The sequence below is a fragment of the Diabrotica virgifera genome, chromosome 4 (genome assembly GCF_917563875.1).
Source record: "Diabrotica virgifera virgifera chromosome 4, PGI_DIABVI_V3a".
NCBI lineage: Eukaryota > Metazoa > Arthropoda > Insecta > Coleoptera > Chrysomelidae > Diabrotica > Diabrotica virgifera.
In genome coordinates, this window is record NC_065446.1 from 165,600,372 (window position 1) to 165,619,121 (window position 18,750).

At 34.4% G+C, this 18,750-nt stretch overlaps 1 protein-coding gene across 3 annotated transcripts in view; it reads left to right on the forward strand.

Moving 5' to 3' along the window:
* LOC114332661 (patronin) overlaps nucleotides 1–18,750 on the forward strand; it is a gene marked incomplete at its 3' end in the record, with an annotated part of 223,071 nt that overhangs the window by 70,736 nt on the left and 133,585 nt on the right. For all 3 annotated transcript variants that reach the window (XM_050649770.1, XM_050649771.1, XM_050649772.1), the window contains 1 exon segment: nucleotides 9,177–9,386. In XM_050649770.1, coding sequence (XP_050505727.1) covers nucleotides 9,177–9,386 — 210 coding nt within the window.

Genomic DNA, 18,750 nt, shown 5'->3' on the forward strand with positions numbered 1-18,750 from the left:
CAAAATCTGGACTCATCGGTAAACATCACATTTTTCCAGTCATGTGCATTCCACGCTATGCTCCCTAGCGAAATGTAATCTGGCTACACGAAGTTCCCTGGAAAGTATCAGCCTGAATTAACTGTCTTCTAACGATTCGTTCGCTAAAACTTAAGTTTCTGACATGTTGATGACTGTTTCTAACCTTTTACAGCAGTTGAATGACAATTTCTTAGTATTGTAGACGTCCCGATGCAGACCTGTTCAAGTGTGACGTTGGGGGTTGTAACGAAGTCACTACCCCGAACAAAAAAACTTAAACCATTTCCATTTCTTTATTTTAAAAATTAAATGTACAAGTAAATTACGGTACTCATTGAGATAGATCACGAAACTCAGGTGACCGCGTGGTAACTGGAACCCCGTACTAAAAGTGAGCGTGTATCAGGTATACGATCTTTCTATTTATATCTATTATAGTTAAAAACTGCAAATATATTTATATATTAACATATATGGTAAGATACTACAAATAAAGTGTAGTAAGAATGACGTTTGTTTTCATGGCATTCTTTGCTACTTTGCTAAATTACATATTAAAATATATTTTTTAATTCCAAACAACTTTTCATAATAACAATTTTCGATATTGTGAAATATAAAAGTACATACCCCGTACAAAATTGATAAAATATGATTTATGACGGTTGGATCTTAGGTATTAATGTATGTATGTATCCAGTATGTTCGCGCTCCTGCAACTGCTCCACATATTGAATACGTTCGCGCTCCCGGAGCGTGCAACGGAGCGCGCTCCCCCTCAGCGCTCCAACCGGTGGAGGTTTATATCTAGAGGAGCGCATGCCGTATCCATTGGAGCAGATGCAAGGAGCGCGAAGCGCAAGTGGTTCGCGAACATAGACCATGTAGAACTTTTTATGAAGAATAACTTTTTTTCGTAAAATTAATAAGAAAAAAAGTTTCCCATATAATATTTCCAACTTCAGTAGACACGCTGTATGTATATAGTGAGCGAAAGAGATTAGATATATTAATACGAAGAAAATTTACTATTTGAGAGTTTGGTGGTGTATGAAATTATAATTTCCCTGCTTTGAACCTTTCGCAACAGGTATATCGGTTATTTATCCTTTTTTGTTATCTGATTTATTAGCGACGTATTAAACAATATCGTTGATAAGAAGTCGCATACAACTAATCTAATCAAATTATATGTGATATATAAGTAATCTAATCTACGATTTATCAAAATACCCATTGAAGACAACCTATTTCCTTTTAATGGAGCTATAATGACATGTTTTGAAGTTATTATTTTCTTTTAAAAAAAATTGAACAAAATTTACTATTTTTAGTGGGAAAAAACTACTTTTGTAACTTTAAAGTTAAGTTTATGTGTATAATTTTAAGTAAAATTGTGGCTTATCCCCAACAAAAATAGTAAATTGCGTTAAGAGCAAACAATAGCGATCAACAGGTAGCAACAAACGCGTTCCAAGATTGTGGCTCTAATTCTGAATGTTTTGTCGAGATATTTGGCACACAATTAACTATTTTTGATGGGAAATAAGCCACAATTTTACTAAAAAAATGATTTTATTAACATTTCGACGCCCAAATCGAGTGTCGTTGTCAAAATATAAAAAATATTAATGAATTAAACAAAAATGTTGTTGCTTAGTAAAATTTTTAGTAAAATTGTGGCTTATTTCCCATCAAAAATAGTTAATTGCAAAAATGCCACAAGAAAATAGCTTCAGAACAACATTTGGCACACATATTCGTAATATAATAAAGAATGGCGGTACAGAGCCCAATTTCAGAAATATGTTAGTATGTGAAAATTACTCTATAACTAAATAAAATATTGAAAAGAGAAGCCTGTACCGCCATTAAGAAAGACAAAAAATACACTTTCTTCAAATAAACTTTTTTATCCCGTGCCTAGATTTTGTGTCACATTGGAACTACTAAAAATCGATTTTTTTATAACAAGAAATCGAACGTCACTGACTTAGCAATATTTGGTGTCAATATACTTGGCGTATAAACGTCACTGTCAGTGTCGAATTACCGACGCACTGTTGCCTCACTTTTGAAAGTTCGCAGAACTTTCGCAATCTTGGACCGCGTTTGTTGCTACCTGTTGATCGCTACTGTGTGCTCTTATGATGCCACAAGAAAATAGCTACAGAACAATAAAATAGTTCACACAATTAAATAAGCTTTGTAATTAAGACGATGGAAAAATAGAAAAAAATATGCAAAGAATCAAAATTAAATATTAAAAGGAAAATAAAAAGACGTTAAAGAAAACAAACGGATATTATTTAAACATTCCTTAGCTAGTAATGAATGACAACGATTGAGCAAAATGACAATTATTGAGAAGATCGAAGCGTTTAGGTAAAGGCTGTAGCACCGTGATGATGATGATGAGCTAGTAATTGCTCTTCTAAAGCTTTTGGAAACTTTTGTGGATAATTATATACTAGATGTGAGTTTCTGGTAGGTTTCTGGGAGTCCCTAGATGAGTCCGTCAAGAATGTATCCTTTCCATCTTTCAGCTTCGATGTCTATTCAGCTTCGATATCTATTCAGCTTCGATATCTATTCAGCTTCGATATCTATTCAGCTTCGATATCTATTCAGCTTCGATATCTATTCAGCTTCGATGCGGAATAAAAGAGAAAAGTACGTACGTGACCCACGGAATGGCGCCTCATTGTAAATTGAGATACTATTGTAAAATAATATTTCAATTAATTATAAAAATCTTTGTTTATGTTAGCCTAGCTCATAGACTAAGAACTGGTATAGGTGAAATTTGCTAACCATTTTAGGCACCATAAGAGTCTATAACTTAAATAGTAGAACCTAAAAAAAACGTATGAATGCTGTGTAGTAACTTTCCACTTAGGGACGGGATAAATAAACTGAAATGTACACTCCCTCACTCCCAGAATTCAATTTTTTCATTTTTCTTAAGTTCTATGTGATTAGGAAATAAGTTGCAGCGTAATTTTAATCTACCTTCTCCTTCCTGCTTCCCCCACCGTCAAAAACTTCATTGTTCGTTTTAATTTTTTTAGGTGGGATCCAATCAATTTTAAAATTTTCAAAAAATTCACACGCATAGTTGAGGCTTTTACAAAACATGTCTATTTTTTATAGACCCGTAGATTGAGTGTACATAACCTCAAAAAAACTTTGATTTTTGGAAAAAGCGTAAACTTTTTTTTTGGTGATGGCTGCAGGTCTAGTTTTTTTTAATCTTGTGTATTTTATGAAACACTATATTACTAATTTTTTTTCAGATTTTTCCGTAAGGTTCATCCCCTTCAAAAATCCGAAAAACTGTTTTTAGGGTTTTTTTTAGTGAATTTCCCTATTTTACAGACTTCAAAATAAATCAAACCAATGTTTTTTATAGGTTATATGTAAATTGATGTAACTGAGTCCTTTAGAACATTTAAAACCGGGATAAGTACGTTCAAACCCCCTAAAAACAGTTATTTGCATTTTTGAAGGTGGAGAACCTTATGAAAAAATCTTAAAAAAATTAGGAATATAGTGTTTGATAAAATACACAAGACTAAAAAAGAATTAGGCCTGCAGCCATCCCCAAAAAAAGTTATAGGCTTTTTCCAAAAAAAAAAATAAATATTTTTTTTGAGGTTACGTACACTTAACTGATTATTTCATTCATAGGAGATTCTGACCAATTAAAAGCTACATAAATCTAAATTAAATCGATAATTTTTGATAATTTCCCGTCGTCAAGTATATTACGTCAGATGCCCTTCGTTGCTACGAAAAAATACATTCAGTGACATTAATGACAATTAATGTTTTAAAAATTATAAAAGTGATGACTTTCAACGGTCAAATTAATATTTATAACAACTGTGTGTTTAATTGTACTAATTTGTACTTACATAAATAAATTGTATGGAACAGTTTTATTCATGAAATAATCGTAACAAATTGCACTCGATCTCTAAAATTAATATAGAATTTTTGCCCTCGTGACACTTTGACATAATGAATAAATTAAAACGGGAAAAATTCAATAATTTTAGAGCTCTTGTGCAATTACTACTGAATATACTGGGTCTATAAAAATAGACATGTTTTATAAAAGCCTTAACTATGCGTGTAAATTTTTTGAAATTTTAAAATTGATTGGATCCCACCTAAAAAAATAAAAACCGAAAATTAAGTTTTTGATGGTGGTGGAAGGTAGTGATGGGTTAAAATTACTCTGCGTCTTATTTTTTAATTACATAGAACTTAAAAAAATGAAAAAATGTATTATCAAATCAAATATTTGCTGAAAGCTAACAATTTGGACAAAAGATATGGACTGCCGCAACTAATCTTGCAAGGAAAAGTAGAAGGAAACGAGCACCAATAAACACCAAACAAGAAACATCACAACAACCAAAAATCTTTTTAGAGTAGCAGTGTGCAAAGTAAAGATTGCAATGATAGTCGACAACATCCGAAACGGATAGGCACTATATGAAGAAGAAGAAAAATTTAGATTACACTTATGGCTTTTTGTATTATTTGACTGTAACTTCTTGATGTCGGTTAATTGTTGGTTCTGCGACTAATTCTGGGTTCTGATATTGTTGCTCACCAGGTCTACTGCAGTTGGTAGGTGTTACTTATTTAATACATCTTGGTGACATCGCCGGCGATGGAGGCTTCAGGAATTTCTCCCAAAAGGAGAGACGGTTATTTAGTTATATTGGCATTAGCCAAAAAAGCCAAAATAACGGTCGTTGGAAAAAAATACATTTAATTAACAAGGCGACATTTCGTTAAATTGCTAAAATACTTCTGCCACCTCCATAGAAGGTTAACATGACGGGGACGAAGGTGTCACTGTCATCGAAATGACATCGGAGCATAGAACATAAATATCTTATGATTAGGTAGAATAATTCGATGTTTTATCACAAATGGGCCTTTGTCTAATTTTTATGTCATAAGCTTTCAGTCGACACCTTATTTGTCATTCCATGTGTTCTAATAACGGAGTTGCGTTTATGGACAGATAGACAGACATGGATAATTAAAGGTTTTCACATTTTAAAGAAGTAGTAGTGTTTGTCAATTCATCTGTGTCGCGTCATTCAGAGGGTGACTAAACTACCAATAATCAGTATAGGTTTATAACTCATTTAATGACCTTCTCAAATTACGATTTTTTAGATGGCTCTATACTCTATACAGAGTGGGCCAAAGACAAGAGTCCACCTCGATATTTGGCAGTATTTATTAGATTTTAAGGAAATAAAAAAAGTAATTTTTGATCTAAGGGGGACACATTTTTACGGTACATACATCTGTCATTTGTCAACCCCTTCCCTTTCACTTCCCCACCCCTTATTTTTAAATAGGGAATAGTGGTCGTGTGATAGCTCAGTTGAAAGGTTATTCAATTCTCTATTCAGTAATATCAACATTAACATAATTATTTATATATGGTGTCCAAGAAAAAAATATTTTAATTAAATTAATTGTCACAAAAAGAAGAATGTATATAATTTATTTAATTCAAAATACATTATACTGCTGTCACAAAACATAAAAAAATGTTTTTTGATAAAAAACATTGCTTTTCGCTTAATTTCAGTGTTCAAGCTGCCACCCATCTGCCTCTTGGTAGGTTGAATATTGAATTTAAGCAACAATGTTTATTTATCAAATAAACATTTTTTTCTGTTTTCTGTCAGCAGTAGAATGTATTCTGAGTTAAATAAATTACATACATTCTTCCTTTTTTGTCAATTAATTTAATTCAAAATAATTTTTCTTGGACATCCTGTGTAAATGATTATGTCAAGATTAATATTACTGAATAGAGAATTGAATAACCTTTCAAATGAGCTAGCACACGACCCCTATTCCCTATTTAAAAATAAGGGGGGGGGACGTGGAATAGAGGGGGTTGACAATTATTTCCTTAAAATCTGATAAATACTGACAAATATCGATGTGGATTCTTTTCCTTAGCCCACTCTGTATATATCATCTGCATTATTTTTATTGTTGTCGTATATATCGTTCCTGTTTTTAACAACCTTTTTTCCTGTGTTCTATTAGCGATAAATAAAAGAATACTGTTGATAAGGAGTCATATACTAATAATCTAATCGTTCGATTTTATCGAAATAACCACTGAAGAAAATCTCATTTGCAGGTATTAAATTATTACATTCTTTATCCACTTAACCGCAATAGTATATTAAGTATGGAGAACGGTAAGGGTTTTATACCGATCGAAGACAATTGTTTGGAGGAGGAGCGGTGCGACGACTCCAATTATTGTCTGAGATCGGTTACCCTTAACGTTCGACATGCTTATAACGTTTTTTGCACGATTGATACCATTATTCGCGGTGTGCAAGTACTTGGAAAGGGAAACGAGAAACGACCGTGCGCGAGTCGCGGAGAAATATTGCAACTATCTTAAATAATTCATATTGTCAATTGAAATTGTCAAATTGACGTATATTTCATACCTTCTGTCATTGACTCAGAAAAATTATATATTGCTCCACAATATTGATATGATATGCAATTATTATATAAAGGTAAATTTAATTAATTGTATTTTGCTTGCAATACTGCATTTTAATAACGGATTTTATTTACTACATACAATTGTTTACGTTTGCTAAACATAACCTGCATCTTATTTTTTTCTTCTTATTATTTTTTTGGACTATGGTCTTGACAATTATCCAGCAACCAGGACTAATATAATTGGCCAATATAATTAAAAGTGCGAATAAAAGTACAGAGCGTAGAAATAGAGGTCGCTTTGCCGAACTTGCACGGTCCCAATAAATTATAAAATTAAACATTTTCGTCATATTGACTAGTTTCATTCATTTTATCAAGATAGATACTTTGGTTGTTAGGTAGTAACTAGGGTGCATAACAACAATGGAGAATTGAGTTTTTATTTAGTTGTCAATAATTTTAAGTACAATTTTGATTATTATAAATTAAAATATGAGCGAAAGTGAATTTGAAGAAATTGAACGAGCTTCGGAAGAAGGGTGTTCCGCAATTATTCCCGAAAAATCCAAAATCCGTTATCAAAATACCTACCAAAGTTTTAAAAAATGGTGCGAAGGCAAGAATTTAAGAATCGAAGAAAATACTCTATTGGCATATTTAGTTCAAAGACATATGCAGTTGAAAGCTCCTGGAAGCCTCTGGGCAGAATATTCAATGATTAAATCCACCGTTTTTCTTTATGATGGCATTGATATTTCCAAGTTCTCAACTTTGATCGCGTATTTGAAGAGAAAAAATGTTGGATACTACTAATGTATGCGATTCTGCAGGAGTTTCTGTTAGAAGTGAAACCACAGCCCAAACAAGTGGGATTTCATTAAATAATTTAACAAATTTTACCATAAGTTTCAATATTAATAAATAATTCGTTAGTTTTCTTTATTCTTTCAAAAAATAAATTAAAATTAAGAGATTTTTTAACTCGACGGTAAGTGAATTACTTACCGTCGAGTTGGAGTACTTACCGTCGAGTTGGATTACTTACCGTCGAGTTGCTAGTAAATGTCACCTACTGACGTAAAATCTGTCACGGTAAACAGTCAAAAATGATCAACCGTGCTAAAAAGTTTTTAAATCCATCTCTAAAATTTTGATAGTTGATTTTCTCGAGAACCAATTTTAACGGATTACGCTATTTTTTAAATTTCTTCTTTGCTGTTATACTTTGCTATTGGACAACGGTTTGCTCAAACTTCTCTTTTGGGCTATACCGGGTGTAGAAAGGAAATGTTTTTCTAATGTTATGTTTGAGACACCCTGTAGGGAGGACAAGGTACAAGGCTGGGTATGCATCAAAATCATATTGTAATCTCATAATTTGTGAACATTTTGTTTTTTTTTCAATTTCCCTATGTTTAACACTAGAAAGTCGGAGGGGCCAATTTGGCCCCTGTTGCGATTTGAAGTTATTGTAGTTTTTTTATTTGAGGCAATAATAATTTCATATTTTATGACTTTTAATATTTTGATACAAAGCCTTATTTAACACAAAAAAATATTGTTTACTAAATTTATTAAATGGTTTTTCTAACAAATCTGCCATAGAAGTCTAAAGTCTAACACAAGTGAACACAAAGATACAATTGTTGGTGTAGGTGTAGAGGACCAAATGACGCGTCTTTATACTACAAAAGTAACTTCAAGACGATGGCATATGTACGTGTTTTATAATACTCTTGACTTGGAAGCAATAAATGTATGGATTATTTATAAAGAAATTACTGGAAGTAGACTGAATCTTCGTAAGTTTATTCTTCGGCTGTGTGGAGAATTATAGGCCTAATAGCTTGCCTCCCGAAATCTGGAACTACGTCTAGCAACACCAGGTCTACCAACAACTATCACTGTTACTATCCAAAAACGAAAAAAATATCAGTTAAAAATATTTTGTAAAGGAAATCATACTTCTAATCATTGCCACGGCTGTAACAAGGCAATGTGTGGCAAATATCAAAAACTGCAAACTGTATGGTGTTCCGAATGTTTTTGATAGGCAGCGAATGTGTTAAACAATGAAAGTAAAAAATAAAATCAGGTTCTATCGTCTAGAGTAGATTTAATTTTTTTAAACTGAGTTTTAATTGATTAAAGGACGTGGGGCCAAAATGATTCCGTCGGACTTTCTAGGTAGGTATGCTAAGCCAGACTTTCTAGTGTTAAAAACAAAGAAAATATGACTTCTACAAGTCTTGTAGACTTACCAAAGTAACACTAAGGAACCTTGGAAAGTTAGCATCAAAAAAGAATGACCAGGAATAAACTACCATTGGCAGTTGGTTTTTTAACTAGTGATTGTCAGCTAAGCAAACACCTCCACACACTGGGCCCTAGTAGGCACTCCTTTATTTCCGAAGTGGAATTCGAAACGTCAAATAAATTTAATTTCAAACTTAAATTATGGCTTTATTCCCAAATAAAATAGTAAATTGCACAAGATGCCACGAGAAAATAGCTTCAGAACAATATTCTCTTTGGAAGCTGACATGTTATTTTCACTTCTGTGGCATCTGTCACAACAAAAAATTATTTTACAATTTATTCTAGTATTATGTAATATCGAATTATCTTTATTTCAGAATCAAGAACATTTGAAACCACAAATAGTCGGGGGCCTGGCAAATGCCGAAATATACTGCTTGGCCCTCGGCAATATCTATTCAGATCCGAATTATCATAATCTGAATCATTGGGCAATTCTACAAACTTTAAGCAGAAAAAGTGTTTATCACAACGAGGATGCGCAGCTTACAGAGACAACGTTAATTCAAACTAATCCACTTCGTATGGTAAGTAATTTCAAAATGTAATTTCTGAATGCATACAATCGTTAGGCTATCGTTTAGTACAGATTCGCTAATAGTCTACTAGTATAACTAGACCCAAACCCAGACATCAAAAGTGAAAGTTATCCTTTAACACCAAATTGTTCTATATGGTCCACATAATGTTCAGAAAAAAGTCACATCATTTTGAGCGTCGGGTTTGGGGGAAAAGGGGGGAGAAATCGGTAAATTCGTAGTTTTTTACGTTTTTCGTCAATATTTCTAAAACTATGCGGTTTAGCATGAACAACCTTCTATACAAAAATGTTCTACATTAAATTTTAAATAAAAAAGGCTCTATGTATAATCCTTCTAAAATGAACGGTTCCAAAGTTACGGAGGTAGTATAGTATAATTGGTCCAACAAAAGACCTAACCCAGACATCCAAAGTAAAAGTTTTCCTTCAACACCAAATTGTTCTATATAGTCCACATATTGTTCAGTAAAAAGTTACAACATTTTGAGCGTCCGATTTGGGGGGGGGGGGGGGAGATGGGGAGAAATCGGTAAATTAGTAGTTTTTTTACGTTTTTTCGTCAATAATTCTAAAACTATGCTTTAGCGTAAACAATGTTCTAGATAAAATTTAAAACAAGAAAGGTTCTATACATAATTATAAAATCAACGGTTCCAGAGTTACGGAGGGTGAAAAGTGGAGGTTTTCGATACTTTTATATTTATTGGGCAATTTATAATATTATTACTGATGAAAGAAATTTTCTTTAACAGGATTGTGTTTTGTAAATAAAATTTGCTATTTCAGTAGCCGATCGTATGTTATTGATAAGCCCTTGAAGAAACGTCAACCTCACCACCCAAAATCATCATCAATTGCCCAAAAAATATAAAAAGTATCGAAAACCTCCACTTTTCACCCTCCGTAACTGTGGAACCGTTGATTTTATAACAATTTTGTATATAATTGATGGATTCGACCGTTACTTTATCTAACAATAAAACACTGAAAACGTTTGTTTTCTATACTTCCACAAAATTTATTACAACTAAGTGACTACAGCTGTTTCGGCAGAGTGCCTTTCTCAAGTGATTTAGTTTACAATGGTTTGCCTATTTAAAGTCTTTAACTGAAGAGGTTTAGGAGTGGGGAGCTGTTTGTCTCAAGTTGGTCATTCAGAATTATATCTGTATTTTTCAATTTATTAATTTCCATAGATTCTAATAAAGATAGCTTAAGGCCTTTATTTTAAATATGCAGAATTTGAAACTGTTCATTAAAAGAATGATTATGATCTAGAAGGTGAAGTGCGTATGTAGAAGTGTCTGTTTTTCTATTGTTGAAAGCCCTTTTGTGTTCTGCTATCCGTTTGTCAAAGGTTCTGCCAGTTTGACCGATGTAAGTTTTCGGACAGTCACCACAATTCAGTTTGTACACACCACTCTGTAGTTGCTTTCTCTTTCGGCTTTTATTGTTCTTAATATATTTACTTAAGTTGTTGTTAGTTCTGAAAGCTGGTGTTATTCCTTTCTTTTTTATATATCTGGCTATTTTTGTTGTTATCTTGCCAGTATATGTTAGAGAGCAGAAGGTACTGGGTTCTGTCTGTGGTGGTAAATACACTAATTTCAGGGCTTTCTTATGGAGTTTTTGGTTCAAAATTTTGTTAACTGTTTGTTCGTTATAGCCATTGTTTACTGCTATTTGTTTAATGATGTTTAGTTCTATCTTGAAGTTATTTTTTGTCCTGGGAATTTCTGTCAGTCTATGTATCATGCTATGGTAGGCTGCTAATTTGTGTTGTGTAGGATGGGATGATGAATTGTGTATGGTTGTGTCAGTATGGGTAGGTTTATGATATACGGAGAACTCATGCTTGTTGTGTAGTCTGGTAATCGTTACATCTAGAAAGTTTATGGAATTATTCTGTTCTGTTTCTATTGTAAACTCAATATTACTATGAAGTGAATTATTGACCAATTTCTATCATACATTAATTCACTTCATAGTAATATTGAGTTTACAATAGAAACAGAACAGAATAATTCCATAAACTTTCTAGATGTAACGATTACCAGACTACACAACAAGCATGAGTTCTCCGTATATCATAAACCTACCCATACTGACACAACCATACACAATTCATCATCCCATCCTACACAACACAAATTAGCAGCCTACCATAGCATGATACATAGACTGACAGAAATTCCCATGACAAAAATAACTTCGAGATAGAACTAAATATCATTAAACAAATAGCAGTAAACAATGGCTATAACGAACAAACAGTTAACAAAATTTTAAACCAAAAACTCCATAAGAAAGCCCTGAAATTAGTGTATCCACCACCACAGACAGAACCCAGTACCTTCTGCTCTCTAACATATACTGGCAAGATAACAACAAAAATAGCCAGATACATAAAAAAGAAAGGAATAACACCAGCTTTCAGAACTAACAACAACTTAAGTAAATATATTAAGAACAATAAAAGCCGAAAAAGAAAGCAACTACAGAGTGGTGTGTACAAACTGACTTGTGGTGACTGTCCGAAAACTTACATCGGTCAAACTGGCAGAACCTTTGACAAACGGATAGCAGAACACAAAAGGGCTTTCAACAATAGAAAAACAGACACTTCTACATACGCACTTCACCTTCTAGATCATAATCATTCTTTTAATGAACAGTTTCAAATTCTGCATATTCAAAATAAAGGCCTTAAGCTATATTTATTAGAATCTATGGAAATTATTAAATTGAAAAATACAGATATAATTCTGAATGACCAACTTGAGACAAACAGCTCCCCACTCCTCAACCTCTTCAGTTAAAGACTTTAAATAGGCAAACCATTGTAAACTAAATCACTTGAGAAAGGCACTCTGCCGAAACAGCTGTAGTCACTTAGTTGTAATAAATTTTGTGGAAGTATAGAAAACAAACGTTTTCAGTGTTTTATTGTTAGAATTTTGTATATGACCTTTTTGTTTTAAATTTTATGTAGAACATTACTGTATAGAACATTATTTAAGCATAGTTTTAGAAATATTGACGAAAAACGTAAAATAACTACTAATTTACCGATTTCTCCCCCATCTTCCCCCTAAACCGGACGCTCAAAATGGTGTAACTTTTTACTGAACAAAATGTGGACCATATAGAACAATTTGGTGTTGGAGGAAAACTTTTACTTTGGATGTCTGGGTTAGGCCTTTTTTGGACCAATTATACTATACTACCTCCGTAACTTTAAAACCGTTAATTTTAGAAGGATTTTGTATAGGGCCTTTTTTATTTCAAATTTAATGTAGAACATTTTTGTATTGAAGGTTGTCATGCTAAACCGCATACTTTTAGAAATATTGACGAAAAACGTAAAAAACTACGAATTTACTGATTTCTCCCCCCTCTCCCCCCAAACCCGACGCTCAAAATAGTGTGAATTTTTTCTGACAACTATGTGGACCATATTGGGATGTAAGGGATAATGATGCGCAACGTATAGCCTCTCCTATCCAAATGTCAACCTCACCTGCCCGTGTAATGGTCTTGATACTGACCTTTCGGTGCATCCTGCCAGATAACAAACGAGGCTCTGACGTCCGAGCGATTGCCGGTATAAGCAATCCCCCCACTTACTGGCCAACGGCTTCGGGCGGATGAGCTGATAAGTGGAAGGGCACCTTTTTGTCCTGAGATTGATAAATCGGTCTCGAAGGCGGATGAACCTAATAACAACGTAACGGTCAACGGCATAAAGATGCAGAAGGCAACGGGGAACCACTGCATTAAAGACTCGGAGAGTACCCCTAGTACAATTAGCATGACTACGACAAATCATAGAAACGATATTACTGATCATGGAACTCGGATACCAAGATCCGGCAGAGAAGGACAATCACAAGACGGCAAGGCCTTCTCGGTCGCCAGCAGAAGAAATCCTTGCCAATATAGTGTAAAGATAAACCTCACGATCTGCACATGGAACGTTAAAACATTATACGAGGCAGGTAAGACTCATAATGCAATCAAGGAGATGGATAGACTATCAGTAGACATAATGGGAATAAGTGAAATGAGATGGACGAACTCTGGGCAATGTAAAATTAATGATCATCACATATATTATTCAGGTAACCCTAATGGAAGACACGAAAATGGGGTAGGTATAATCTTAAATCAAGAAACTGCCAGACATGTTAAAAATTTTGTACCTATATCGGAAAGAATACTCCTCCTTCAACTTAATACCTACCCAATTACAACTAACATTATCCAGGTATATGCCCCTACAGCTGACAAACCGGACGAGATAATTGAAGCATTTTATAATGAACTATCCAACACCTTAAAATGCCTCCCCAAAAAGGATTTAACTTTGATTATGGGTGATCTAAATGCTAAGATTGGTAGGGGACAATCGGGAGAATTCATAGGGCAATTTGGACTTGGAGAAAGAAATGAGCGAGGAGACCGACTGGGTGAATTTGTGGCAGAAGAAGAGTTTGTGATTACTAACACTTACTTCAAACTCCCTTACAGAAGATTATATACATGGAAATCACCTCAAGACACTCCAGGCCGCATAGTGAGAAATCAAATAGATTACATCATGATTAATAAAAGATTCCGTAACAGCATAACATCAGTCAAGACATACCCAGGAGCTGATATCAAGTCAGACCATAACCCACTGATTGGCAAAATTAAGCTCAGGCTAAAGAAGGTTAGACGTAGTGTCAATCCAAAATTCGACATAAGGCTATTAAAAGACCAAAACACAGAACAGAGTGTAAAACGGTATATACAGAACAACTTGAATACCGTTATTCAATCGGATGTAATGGACCAGGAGATAGAAAAGTTGCATACAGTTTCAGAAGACATACGTGAGAAATTCCTCAAACCACCAAAAATAAAGAAGAAATCGTGGATGACAAACGAGATTTTAGATATGATGGAAGAGAGGCGAAAGTCCAAAGATCAGGACATGTCATTATACAAAAGAATAGATAAAGATATCAAAAAAGCAATTAGAATAGCTAAGGATACACGACTAAGAGAACAGTGTGCGGAAATCCAGCAATTGCAACATAAACACGATTCATTCAATATGCACAAAAAAGTTAAAGAAGCTGCAGGCTTATACAAACCTAGAAGAGTTGGGTGTTTGGCAGATAACCAAGGCAAACCACTGTTAAGTGTGGAAGAAAAACTAGACACGTGGAAGAAATATGTGGAAGTAACTTTTGCAGATGAAAGGCAGAATACCATTGAAGACATTGAATGCCAAACAGGACCCCCGATTACCATTGAAGAAGTCACGTCAGCTATTAAAACAACTAAAGATGGTAAAGCTGTAGGGCCTGACCAGTTTTATGTAGAATTCCTAAAACTTATGGATGAACAAGGAATAAAATGGATAACAACCGTATTCAACAAAATATACGTAACTGGAAAAATACCCCAAAGCTGGTTAAAGTCGACCTTCGTAACTTTACCCAAAAAAGTAAATGCCAAAACATGTGAAGACTACAGAACAATTAGCCTAATGAGCCACTTACTCAAAACGTTTCTGAAGGTGATACATGGCAGAATATATAAAAAATGCGAACAACAGATATCATGGACGCAGTTTGGATTCCGCGATGCCTTAGGCACCCGAGAGGCTCTATTCGCTGTCCAAGTGCTTATGCAAAGATGCAGGGATGTTGACTGTGAAGTGTATATTTGTTTTATCGACTACAAAAAGGCGTTTGATAGAGTAAAACATGATAAACTCATAAACATCTTGAAAGAAGCGGGAGTAGATGATAGAGACTTGAGAATCATATATAATTTGTATTACAACCAAACTGCCAATATTAAAGTGGAAGACCAATTAACAGAGGCAGTCTCCATAGATAGAGGAGTGAGGCAAGGATGCATCCTGTCCCCGGTGCTGTTTAATATATACTCTGAATGTATCTTCGAGCAAGCGCTGGGAGAACTACAGGAAGGCGTATTAGTCAACGGAGTGCGTCTGAACAACATTAGATATGCCGACGACGCTGTAGTTTTTGCAGACAGTCTAGATGGTTTGCAAAGAATAATGTCGCGCATATCAGATATAAGTAGAGAATACGGACTTGATCTCAATACGAAAAAAACAAAGTATATGGTAGTCAGTAAGCGCGAAATATTAAATACACAGCTTTTGGTTAACCAACAACTAATTGACAGGGTCGACAGCTACGCATACCTTGGTACCAACATAAACAGCCAGTGGGACCACTCAAGTGAAATAAAACAACGCATAGGAAAAGCGAGATCAGCGTTCATAATGATGAAGTCTCTTTTCAGAAGCCACGATTTACCTCTTGCTACCAAAATCTCTATCATCAGATGCTATGTATTTTCTACGTTATTATACGGAGTAGAGGCCTGGACACTTTCCGAGGCTTCTTTGAGAAAACTCGAGGCATTTGAGATGTGGTGTTACAGGCGCATTTTGAGAATTTCGTGGGTGGATCGTGTGACTAATATTGAGGTTCTACGTAGAATAGGCAAGGAATGCGAGATTATTAACATAATCAAAGAGCGCAAACTAGAATATCTTGGCCATGTTATGAGGAATGAACAGAGATATGGCTTGTTGCAACTCATTCTTCAAGGCAAGGTATTTGGAAAGAGAGGACCAGGGAGAAGAAGAATATCTTGGCTTCAAAACCTGAGAAAGTGGTTTAATACATCGACAACCGGACTATTCAGAATAGCAGTAAGCAAAGTTAGGATAGCCATGCTGGTCGCCAACATCCGGAACGGATAGGCACCTTAAGAAGAAGAAGATATTGAATAATTTGGTGTTGCAGGATAACTTTCACTTTGGATGTCTGGGTTATGCCATCTTTTGGATCAATTGTATCATACTATAAATACATGAAAACTAGTATATTACTATCTAAGTGGTTTCTCTCCAATGGCATTATAGCCCAAATCGAGCCTTGGCCTCCTCCAAACTATGCCTACAACCTTGCCAGCTCCACGCCGATTTTCTCCAGGTTCTCACATCTCGCGAATTGTGCGTGTCCGCTATCACTTCATCCTCACACCTTTTCCGTGGGCTTCCTTTTGGCTTGCGCCCTGCATTTTACTATCTAGAACTTTTCGGCAATCTTTCGGTTTCCATTCTCACTACTTGACCAAGCCATCGAAGTCTCTGATGTTCAACGAATTCTGAGATCGGTGTTTCTTTGAATGGTGGGGTAGAACTCATAGTTGTACCTGGATCTCCGTACTCTGTTTTCGTTAATAGGTCCAAATATTTTCCTTAAGACCTTTCTTTCAAAGACTTACAGCTTTCTTTTTGTGTTTTCTAAAATCACTCGTGTCTCGCATCCATAATATACTATTGGTCTGATAATAGTTTTGTAGACCCTGGTTTTCGATATCCAGTGTTTATTTTTGGAGCAGAACACATAGATGAGTGAAAAATAAGCTTTGTTTTCCTTTAGTATTCTTCTTTGAACTTCTATTCCTTGTGTTTAATGCAACTCCAAAATATGTTAAACTTTCTACAGTTTCAATACCGTCCTCTAATTCAACTGTGCGTCAGTCTCCCCTAGTTCTTGCCTATGTTAGCTTCTTTGTCTTTTGAATATTTATTTCTAATCCGGTCTCTTCTGCTCCTGTTTTAATCGTCAATATATTTCTGCTGCCTCTTCCATACTGCGAGACATAATGCTCATGTCATGGCATAGACGGCAATCTGTATTGATTGATTTGTTAGGAGATTAGCTCTTCCTATATTTAACTATCTTATGAGACTTAGCCTGAATGAAAATTTGTTTAGCATATTTGTTTCACTCTGAATTCACAATGAAGAAGTGATTCACATGCATATATACTAAGTTACATAGAAATCAGAACACCCATTACAAATTATTTATTTTAATAAAATTTGGTATATAAGCTTATCTTGACGAAAACAATAAATTATTAAAATTTTAGCCATATCAGTTTAGGTTTCCGTTTTTTATTCATTTTTTTTTCTAATTTGCTAACCACTAAAAATTTTAACTTTTAAGTTTTGTTGATCAAAATGGTGTGCGGTTCTTGGTTTTTTTGCTAGTCGTTTACAATGCCCAGAGTACGAAGACTCGTAAATTTTTATCAACTGAGCTAATTTGATAGGGGGTAGATAGTTGGGCTAAGAGAGTCTGGGACTTTATTTTCGGAAATTGTGGGTTTACCGACGTTTAGATACTTTTATTCAGATATATTATTGGGCATGGCGTAAAGAAGGCCAATCATGAACATGGGGGGCTCAGGGTAGCGCCAAAGAATAACAAAGCCTCAAGACCGTCGCCTAAGGTTGATGACTCTAATGAGACCGCTTCTCCACTACCAGGTCTATTGCAATTCAAGGCTTTGCAGAAGATGGAAGATACATAATTGCGATGCGAACAACTCATGATCGATTTCTCAGTTACGTCCTTTCTTCGGGTCATTTTGACCACACTGAGTGCTACCTCTTACTCTTAACATCAACGCAATCGTCTTGAATGGTGCAGAGAACGATTGGCTTGGGATCAGAAATGGTCCCCTCTAATATAGGCCAGGAACTCAAGCTTATCACCTCGCAATTTTTACAGAATGGATCGATTTGCTTGAAAATTTTAGAATAAGTAGTGGATATTCCAAGGATCAAAATCTATATGATGCCGAAAGGCGCTTTTATCATGGGGGCGGTTGCCACCCCATCTCGGGGGTGGAAATTGTTAATTATATTTTGACCGGAAAAGTTGATAAAAACGTTCATTCTAAGCAAAAAATGTTCTATACATTTTTTTGATAAAATTAATAGTTTTCGATTTATTCGCTAACGATAGTGTTAGTTTTGTATAGAAAAAATCAATGTTTTTCGATATCTACTAATTTACAATACACTCAGTTTTTGCCGTAGAAAAATTTGTTTCAAACCAAGTTCTTGGGAATTAAATAACCTACAATTTTATATGGAAACATTTTTTCGTATCTCTGATGCTAATCTTTCTATTTTGAAGAAAATGGCATTTTTTACCAAACTACTAAAATTCCTTAATTGCTTTTAACTCCATTTTTTTAAACTAATCATTCTAAGCCAGTCAAACTTCTAGAATCTATCAATAATACATAAATAAATAAAAATGAATAAACCCAATGACTAAAAATACCGCTAACTTACATTATTATGCTTCCAATTGGATTTCTCCTTTTTTTTTTAAAAGCTATTGATTTTTTAACCGTATTGATTTTGAGCCTATTGATTTTTTAACCGTAACTTTTTTATTTTTTATCTTAGAAAGTTTTGTAAAAAATAATTTTGTAGGCTTTTACAAGAT